The following is a 10720-nucleotide window of genomic DNA, read 5'->3' as shown; positions in this document are numbered from 1 at the left end:
TTTTTGAGGTAATACTGAACAGATGATTCTCTGAAATCAAGCAGCCTGTCGGCTGAGACATGTCCACTGCTAGCAATGCACATTTCAATTAAAGAACTTAAGATATCATTAGAAAATGAACAATATGTATAGTAGCAAAGCAATCGGACTTGCTGTTTTCAACAAGAAAATATCACTTTCCACCAAAAATGACAAAAATATTCATCAAAATTAGATAATTGAATATATCATCGTGAAATGAACAAATCTGAGAGAGGTTCACATGTAGTACCTATATGTGTATGATATCAAAGCAATCGGACTTGTGGTTTTTATCAAGAAGTCAAAAATATTTTTACGATGGACAATCACTAATATGATAAGCTTGGATAAGTTTACAGCTTAAAAACCAGCGAATATGTTTTTCCCCATATTATACATTCAACGCATTAAGAATCAATGAAAATAAACTCCATACAAAAGCTTAAACACCCAGAATATATATATTTTTAGCGAAAAGTAATTCCAGCTAAAATAAAGTATTTTACATCATAGCATTGTTAGGTGTGGGGATTTACAGTTTAATTTTCAGCCTCTTTTGTTCAGATCATCCTTATCTGTGTTGCATGTACAAATAATTTGGGGCCTGAATAGTAGATTTGGCAGATAATATAATTCATGCAGAATAGTGACCATGACCTTCACATAAAGTACGTGATTTATTTCATAATCAAGTAAACTTTCTGTCCATAAAATGTATGTACTAAATATAAATAAACCACGGTTCTTCTAGTAACCATGAATAAACAATGGAGTAGTATGGTAACGTATCATAACGATAGCAGTGAGTTATAATTCATCCTAGGCTGTTGCAGCATACTCAATTTCTATACTTCTATATACAATTCCATGTCTCCACCCCTTCCCATCGCTAGCTACACAGTGGCAGCGGCCAGTGAGCTAAATAACGAAACAAATTTAGTCGACTTTCATTCCAATGCTTTTAATCAAAATCACTAATGTCTACACATTATTATGTGATAACTCGCCGAGAAATTCAATTGTATGCACTGGGTTGTATACGCGTCATCCTAGGCAAACACAATCGGCGTACAGTGTGATCGGGGTCGCCAAAAAAAAACAGTGAAATAGGTCGAGTGAGAACAACATGGCAAGATAAAAAGTCTGGGAATTCAACTACAATAACAGTTGTGCCGGTTTTTCTTGGAAAACGCAGCGAAATAGGATGGTTTATACTTACCGCGGAATACACACTTGAGTCGTCCATTGTTTGGTAGTACTTTGAGTGAGATGACGTCATTCAGAACTCTTAGGAATGTACGCCGCAAGTTGGCATTTAAATCGATGTCGCAATCGTTGGAAAACCATTTTTCGTTCGCGCACGGTGAACTTACGCTATTTTCGTCTTTATGTTCAGCATATTCTCATTTAACACAACCAACATATCATTTCAGCAAATTTCAGATGGATTTAAATTATAACAAAAAAGCTTGAAAATGCCGCTAATGGCCCTTTAAAATAACTATTGTAGGGGTACAAAAACAAAAATAAATTAAAGTCTGAACTTCTCACAACTTAAATACTTAATTTAATTTAATTTTGATCGAGATTACATGATTTGTCTTGAATACTAATTGATTATAATATGTTATTAAAATATCAGTAGAATCAATTTCAGTTGAAAGCGATTATTACAATTTTGATTATCTTCATATGTCATTATCAGAGACCTGGTCAAAGGCACTGATTTGTCCAATTTTAAAGAAAGGTAGCATACACGACCCCGCTAATTATCGTGGCATTTCCCTATTTAGTTGTTTCGGTAAGTTTTTTACAATTATTATTAACGAAAGAATAGTGAAATGGCTTGATACAAATAATATTCTCAGTGATAATCAGGCAGGCTTCCGGGCAAATCACAGCACTGAAGATAATATTTTTATCCTGTCAACGCTAATTGAGAAATATAGAGCCGCTAGAAAGAGATTATACGTTTGTTTTGTAGACTATAAAAAAGCATTTGACTATGTTGACCGAGCTAGTTTATTTTTAAAGCTTGTTAGAGTAGGCTTTAGTTGTAAAATAGTCAATCTTTTGCAGAGTATGTACAGTGTGGTTAAATATTGTGTAAAATTACCACATAGTTACACAAAAAAATTTACATCTGAGATTGGGGTACAACAAGGGGGCATATTAAGCCCAATTTTATTTGCATTTTTTCTAAACGATTTAGAAATGGCTTTGAATAAAGCACCATTTAATGGGGTTGAATTGGATGATTATCCACTAACATGTCTTATGTAGCCGACGACACCGTTATTGTATCTGATAGTGCTTTGGGTTTACAGATGTTACTTGCCAGATTCCAATTTTATTGTTATACGTGGAAAATGTTTGTAAACACCACTAAAACTGAAATTATTATTTTCATTAAGGATATTGTTGACTGTGATGACGATAACTTGGATTTTAAATTATTTGGAAATCAAATTGATATTGTTGTAAATGATACATATATAGGCGTTGTCTTTGCCGAAAATGGTTAATTTAAGTTGGCATGTGCAATTTTGGCCGGAAAAGCTTCAAAGGCAGCGTACGCGGTCAGGAAAGAAATTGGTAACGAGATTTCACCAAAATTACTCGAAAATTAAACCAATTTTAAACTATGGAGCGGCAGTTATAGAAAATCGGTATTGTAAACCAATTGAAGATGTTCAGTTAAAGTGGTGTAAATATATATTAGGTGTGGGGCAAAATACAACCAACAGTGCAGTTATGGGTGAACTCGGACGATATCCACTTAGTATCGGCAGAAATCTAATCCGTATTCAATTTTGGAAACGTATTCTGAAAATGTCATCTAATCGACTCGTTTACAAAGCCTATAGAGAGTCTGAAAAAATGGCTCAGATAGGAAAGCCATGTTTTGCTTTAGCTATTAAGAAATTATTAATTAAACACAATATGCATACTGTTTGGGAGAATAGGTTTATCTCCCAAATTATCGATGAAACAACGTTGTTAATTGGAAAGAAAGAGGGAGATTGTTATTTCAAAAGTTGGAAAGATGCTTTATTTGACGATGTTCGTAGATCCCCAAACAGTAGAAATAAGTTACGAAAGTTTCGCCAATTTAAAACAAATATTTTTATGAGAATTATTTGGATATCGTTCGTGTTCCCCTGTACAGGCAAGCTTTAACTAAACTCCGGTGCTCTAATCATAAGTTACACATTGAGATCGGTAGATATTATGGAACTCCAGTGGAAAATAGAACCTGCCAAATATGTATAGATGCTGTTGAAGATGAAACTCATTTTCTGGTAGTTTGTCCAGCATATAACCATATTCGAAAACCGCTTTTTGATCGAATTAACCGCATTGAACCACAATTCGAGTTCCTTTCGCCTATCCGTAAACATACATATATTTTTTCTCAGGATAACCATGAAATCATCCAAAGTATTGCAAGATTTGTATACTATATTTTATTGAGGCGATTAAAGTCACGCCTGTAACTTTCGCATTGTAACCTGTTCCCCCAGGTTAGTGGGGTATATTTCTATAGAGAAATGGAAATAAAATAATAATAATAATATAAAGTGGGTAGTAAATATATCATGTTACTGCCTGGCTAAATTGTATTCTACTGATCTACGCCTGATAGAACACATAAGTATTTTTAGTTAGAAACCTGAAATTATATCGTCGAACAGAAGTTGGATTGGCCTTCTACTCCTAATCACCTCTGCTACATTTATGGATCTATACAACAAACTATATTTAAAAAATCAGGCATATTATTATGATGAAAAAAAATCAACAACAAAATCAAAGCAATAAAATAAAGATAGCGAGGCATGTTTGCTTCTAATGATGTCAATATGTATTCAGAAAAATTAAAACAAATACATTCACTGTATACAATATATGCATAATTATCAAGTAGTGTTGCATCAACGAGCCATGTTAACATTCACTAACATTTGCAATATTCCAATAAACAGGTACCCTATGGCGCGCAGTCATCTTCGTCTTCTCCATACGAACAGTCATTATAACCATCACAGACATACCCATAATCAATACAACTTCCATCCCAACATTCATATTCCCATGACTGACAATAACAGTAATCTTCGTCTTCTCCATACCAACAGTCATTGTAACCATCACAAACATTCCAATCAGAAATACAGGTTCCATCCCAACATTCATATTCCCATGACTCACAATAACAGTTATATTCGTCTTCTCCATACCAACAATCATTGTAACCATCACAAACATTCCAATCAGAAATACAGGTTCCATCCCAACATTCATATTCCCATGACTCACAATAACAGTAATCTTCGTCTTCTCCATACCAACAGTCATTGTAACCATCACAAACATTCCAATCAGAAATGCAGGTTCCATCCCAACATTCATATTCCCATGACTCACAATAACAGTTATATTCGTCTTCTCCATACCAACAGTCATTGTAACCATCACAAACATTCCAATCAGAAATACAGGTTCCATCCCAACATTCATATTCCCATGACTCACAATAACAGTAATCTTCGTCTTCTCCATACCAACAGTCATTGTAACCATCACAAACATTCCAATCAGAAATACAGGTTCCATCCCAACATTCATATTCCCATGACTCACAATAACAGTAATCTTCGTCTTCTCCATACCAACAATCATTGTAACCATCACAAACATTCCAATCAGAAATACAGGTTCCATCCCAACATTCATATTCCCATGACTCACAATAACAGTTATATTCGTCTTCCCCGTACCAACAGTCATTGTAACCATCACAAACATTCCAATCAGAAATACAGGTTCCATCCCAACATTCATATTCCCATGACTCACAATCACAGTAATATTCGTCTTCTCCATACCAACAGTCATCATAGCCATTACAAACATTCCAAACAGAAATACAGGTTCCATCCCAACATTGATATTCATCATAGTCACACCAATCACAGTAATCTTCATCTTCTCCATACCAACAATCGTAACCACCATCACAAACCCAGTAGTCGGGAATACATGTTCCATCCCAACATTGATATTCATCATAGTCACACCAATAACAGTAATCTTCATCTTCTCCATACCAACAATCGTAACCACCATCACAAACCCAGTAGTCGGGAATACATGTACCATCCCAACATTCATATTCATCATAGTCACACCAATAACAGTAATCTTCATCTTCTCCATACCAACAGTCGTAACTACCATCACAAACCCAGTAGTCGGGAATACATGTTCCATCCCAACATTCATATTCGTCATAGTCACACCAACCACAGTTATCTTCGTCTTCTCCATACCAACAGTCTGCGATTCCATCACATTCCCAGGAACCATAAATACAAGTTCCATCCCAACATTGATATTCGTCATAGTCACACCAACCACAGTTATCTTCGTCTTCTCCATACCAACAGTCTGCGATTCCATCACATTCCCAGGAACCATAAATACAGGTTCCATCCCAACATTGATATTCGTCATAGTCACACCAACCACAGTTATGTTCGTCTTCTCCATACCAACAGTCTGCGATTCCATCACATTCCCAGGAACCATAAATACAGGTTCCATCCCAACATTGATATTCATCATAGTCACACCAATAACAGTAATCTTCATCTTCTCCATACCAACAGTCGTAACCACCATCACAAACCCAGTAGTCGGGAATACATGTTCCATCCCAACATTGATATTCATCATAGTCACACCAATAACAGTAATCTTCATCTTCTCCATACCAACAATCGTAACCACCATCACAAACCCAGTAGTCAGGAATACATGTACCATCCCAACATTCATATTCATCATAGTCACACCAATAACAGTAATCTTCATCTTCTCCATACCAACAGTCGTAACCACCATCACAAACCCAGTAGTCGGGAATACATGTTCCATCCCAACATTCATATTCGTCATAGTCACACCAACCACAGTTATCTTCGTCTTCTCCATACCAACAGTCTGCGATTCCATCACATTCCCAGGAACCATAAATACAAGTTCCATCCCAACATTGATATTCGTCATAGTCACACCAACCACAGTTATCTTCGTCTTCTCCATACCAACAGTCTGCGATTCCATCACATTCCCAGGAACCATAAATACAGGTTCCATCCCAACATTGATATTCGTCATAGTCACACCAACCACAGTTATGTTCGTCTTCTCCATACCAACAGTCTGCGATTCCATCACATTCCCAGGAACCATAAATACAGGTTCCATCCCAACATTGATATTCATCATAGTCACACCAATAACAGTAATCTTCATCTTCTCCATACCAACAGTCGTAACCACCATCACAAACCCAGTAGTCTGGAATACATGTACCATCCCAACATTGATATTCATCATAGTCACACCAATAACAGTAATCTTCATCTTCTCCATACCAACAGTCGTAACCACCATCACAAACCCAGTAGTCGGGAATACATGTTCCATCCCAACATTCATATTCATCATAGTCACACCAGTCACAGTAATATTCGTCTTCCCCATACCAACAGTCTACAATTCCATCACATTCCCAGGAACCATAAATACAGGTTCCATCCCAACATTGATATTCATCATAGTCACACCAAATGCTGTCGCAGTCTAGTTCATCACTTCCATCTGAGCAGTCCATCCAATAATCACATCGGTTGTATTCACCAATACAACTTCCGTCGGAGCACTGGAACTGATCATCATTGCAAAATCCTCCACTGAAGATTTCCACGACAATTGTTACTAAGAATTAAATTGAATGGAAATTTTTTTTTTTAAATCATAAAAAGAAGTGATCGAGATAATATTTTCACATAATTATGTCATGTTAATGAGACAACAAACCGCGCTTATTTGCGCCAGGTTACAGATCTAAATGAATCGGCTTGATATATCACACGAGAAGAAACTAACCACGCATGAGGGAACATATAGCTTTGAATTGTTCAGTTATTTAACTATGGCATATTTGAGTGTATGGGTGTATCAGTCATGGGAATTTATATTATGTTAACATCTTGATGTGCAGTGACGAAAGAAAAACTGTATCACATTCAAATATACAATATTATTTAGTCAGAGAATATTGTTTGCTATCTTCAGAACGTTTAATTACTTACGTCCTTCTCCTGTTCCTTGTAAAATGTCCAAGAGTTCCTGCAAAGCACAAATTGTAAAGGTTCAGATATAGGTATTATTTACTGATTTCAGTTATATATCTCAATTTGGCTCACAGCTCTACTCAATTTAATTTCTAAATCATATATAAGTTTCTGTGTATGATATTAATCCTAGTTGAGACCTTGATGAGCAAATAAGCAATATTTGATGTGCCTTCTTTGTTACTTGTCAGGAAATTTACCAAAGCGAAGAACATATACCATTCACAAATTAGAATACACTTGCGATATAAAATATATATATAGGATATATGTCATTAACACAAAACATGTTGAAGAATCGTCGCGTTGTATTTCGTTATTTAACTGCTTCGGAAAAACGACAATTTTCTAGTGAAAATGTGCGTAAATATTACTTGCGTTCAGGTATCATATCATTTGTCATTATAAGCACACGGACCACGAATAATTTTATTGATGGAATTGTTTGGTTTTTCATTTATTTAATTTGCAGTTCATTGGAACAAATCATGATGAATCGTTTTCTATAAAATCAGCATCAAAATGAACAAATGTAATACGTAATAAATAAGCACAATGTTGTACTTTATTTTAAAACTACCTGACATGAGTTACAAGCCGCTAGGCTGGTTCGCGATCCGCTACGCTCAAAAAACGGCCGTTGCCATGGTAGGACATGAACGTGAAGCTAACGTTGGATAATAACTAAAACCGGGCCCCGTATCCGAAGTTCGCAAAGAGCATTCAGTCACTTCAGAAGTCACTTCACTTTGTTACTAGCATGTATTCTGCTGTTATAAATATTATTTCCGACCGTTTTGCCATTTTATTTTCTAGATTCTTTGATCGAACCAGCATGTACAGTTCATTTAAAGTTGTGTTGGGATTACGTTTATACAATATAACAATGTCGGCACCGGTGATGAAAAGCATTATAATTTGAACACTGCTATTGCAAGACTGGTAGAAGGTAATACATTTGGGGAGAAAGTATTTTTTTTTGTCATGTCAACGGTATGCCAGGATTTGTTTCAGATTTTACGACATAACTAGAGTGACTTTCCTGTCAGATTTGAACCAAATCGGCCCAAGCCAAAAAAGAAAAAACACAGTTAGACACGCCGTTCTTGGTGAACAATTTCTCGGTAATGAAAAAGATATCAAAAAATAGTAACTTTGTGCCCACACTCAAATTTGTAGGAGGAGATACATTTGGCGCGAAGCTATTCAATTTTTTTTTAGATTGTACTAACTAGAGTGAAGGTGTGACCTGCCTGCCAAGTTTGAGCGAAATCGGCCAAGCCAAACAAATACAGAAGAATTAATATGTGAAGACACTGGAAATCACATACACATACAAAAATGAGCGGATCGCCAACAGATAGTGTTTTAAATATTTATTATCATTTTTGTATAATCCCACTTTCATTAAGTATGTTTTATGAATTTTTTTACTGAACTTATCATTTGAAAACATCAGCTGGAGCCATGTTGGCAGAGAAAATACAAATTCAACTTACTTTAGCTTTATTATTGTTGTCTGTCGCCTTTTTTACATTTCTCGACCCTCTTCCTAATTGCTGAGCATTGTCTTCTTTTCCAGCACGACGTGCGACGTCAGGTGCAGCAGATGTCTTTCCGAGGAACGCTGCTGTCAAAAGACACAATGCGACAAATATTGCACGCTTCATTACAGTCGAGTTAACTTCACGGTGGAAGTATGACATGGCGATGAGAACTGTGGGTATTTATTAACTGCCAAAGTTTTCTCAGTGGAGCTACGAACAATTGAGGTCATTGTTAAAAATATTGAAATACAAATAAAACGGAAGTTATGAGTAATTATATTTGCTACAAAAAACCGCAAGCATGAACATGTTATATATTTGTATATCAAAAATCACACTTTTAATTTGATGGTTCTGTACACTTCCTTAACACTGGAATTTTCTAATATATAGTATTTTTTTTTTAAATAACTAATATTATTAACAAAATAAAGGTAAAAAATACACGATTACATACATTTGTCAATCAATGTTGTATTGTTCAGTGCTTTCAATTAATGAGTTGCACACGTATGACCAAATTACACAAGCGATATGGTGTAAATGTACATCTCGCTTAGCATTTTAGGAAAACTAAATTAGTACTATGGCGAGTACTCTACAGCAAGGGATGAGGCTCGAAATCCGTGATTTCCCACAAAAACTTAATCTCGTGCTCACGAGGCAAAAAAACAACATGTGTTTCACAAAAATCTTGCCATTGTATATTTTTTCTTCATAACATATAAAGCACGCGCGGATTTAGAGTGAGGCGCCCCCCCCCCTCAACCCGCAAAAAAAATTGACAAACCCAGCCCACGTCAATATGAGCGCGCCCCCATTACCGAATTTCTGCATCCGCCAGTGTAAGTACAACCGGTTTTAACATGATATGCATCAATCAATATTGATCAACTTTTGCCTCACAAACTAACACGAAAACAATGTGTCAATCGATAAAATGACACAGTATACATTGGTTAATTGCTCCAATGAAAAGGCGTATGTAAATACCATATTCGGTGTTTAATTACACCAGTGTGCAACTTTGTACAAACACAGCTTAAAATTGCGGAGTTTTGTTTTATATTTGTTCTGGCCTACACATAACGCGTTCTGACGAATGCTCTTTGGTACGTGCTAGTCGGGTGAACACCCTGGTACGAACTGACAGTAGACCCCGTTCGAATCCGTTTCTTGAACCAGGACTATCCCTAACATGCGCGGGGTCAGGTCCGTCTGAACGCACGGTTCGACTCGGATTGGCTGTTTGACAAAACTAATAATTTACTGCATACAAAGTTTACAAAAATTAGACATCGTAGCTGTAAGTACGAGGTTCGATCGATTACCATAGTGGAACGACACGTTATACTTGTGACTTATACTTCAAAGGCCGCCGACCCATCGACGCCATTTGTTTATTCATTTATTTCACCAGAATGACCATATTTACAGAACTTAAAAAAATACAATGGCTATAATTCTGGTGTGGACCATGGAAATGGTCCTTATGGACTAGTCCAAACCATGGCCCAGACTGCCAAGTAGAAATTGTCAAAGTACTGGTAAACGAAAGGAAAATTACTATTTACATAACGAAAAGTGAACTTTAAGATTTAGATATAAGAATATATTATGTTACATAAATTGACAGTATAATAATAATAATAATTATCATAGAAGTTAATTATTATATTACGAAGTTATATGCAGAAAAAAAGAAAAATGAGATATAAGTTTTGTGCTTCACTGGCAAAGAGGGATAATGCATTCTGGCAGTCCAACTACGGTATGCCGTAACAAATACAATACAGGCTGCCGGAATAGTTTTTTATTGTGGTCTTTGTGGGCTGTCTTATCAATGCATAGATCAGTATTTTCCTGCAATATGTTACTCCATGTAACTTTTTACTTGGTTCTTTTTATGACGAATTATCCGAACGCATGCTAGCTATATTGCGGATT

At 35.9% G+C, this 10720-nt stretch overlaps 1 protein-coding gene across 1 annotated transcript; it reads right to left on the bottom strand.

The window, feature by feature from the left end:
- Positions 1 to 3863: 3863 nt before the first annotated feature.
- LOC100369692 (uncharacterized) lies at positions 3864 to 8946 on the bottom strand. Its single transcript, XM_002740261.4, has 3 exons — positions 8726 to 8946; positions 7185 to 7221; positions 3864 to 6807 (listed from the first exon to the last, which is right to left on the bottom strand). Exons 1-3 carry the CDS (start codon positions 8930 to 8932, stop codon positions 4013 to 4015), a joined length of 3039 nt encoding a protein of 1012 aa, XP_002740307.3. The 5' UTR covers positions 8933 to 8946; the 3' UTR covers positions 3864 to 4012.
- Between the last annotated feature and the right edge of the window lie 1774 nt (positions 8947 to 10720).

Source organism: Saccoglossus kowalevskii, chromosome 17 (genome assembly GCF_978046115.1).
Source record: "Saccoglossus kowalevskii chromosome 17, keSacKowa6.1, whole genome shotgun sequence".
Classification (NCBI taxonomy): domain Eukaryota; kingdom Metazoa; phylum Hemichordata; class Enteropneusta; family Harrimaniidae; genus Saccoglossus; species Saccoglossus kowalevskii.
This window is presented reverse-complemented; position numbering and strand designations above follow the sequence as displayed.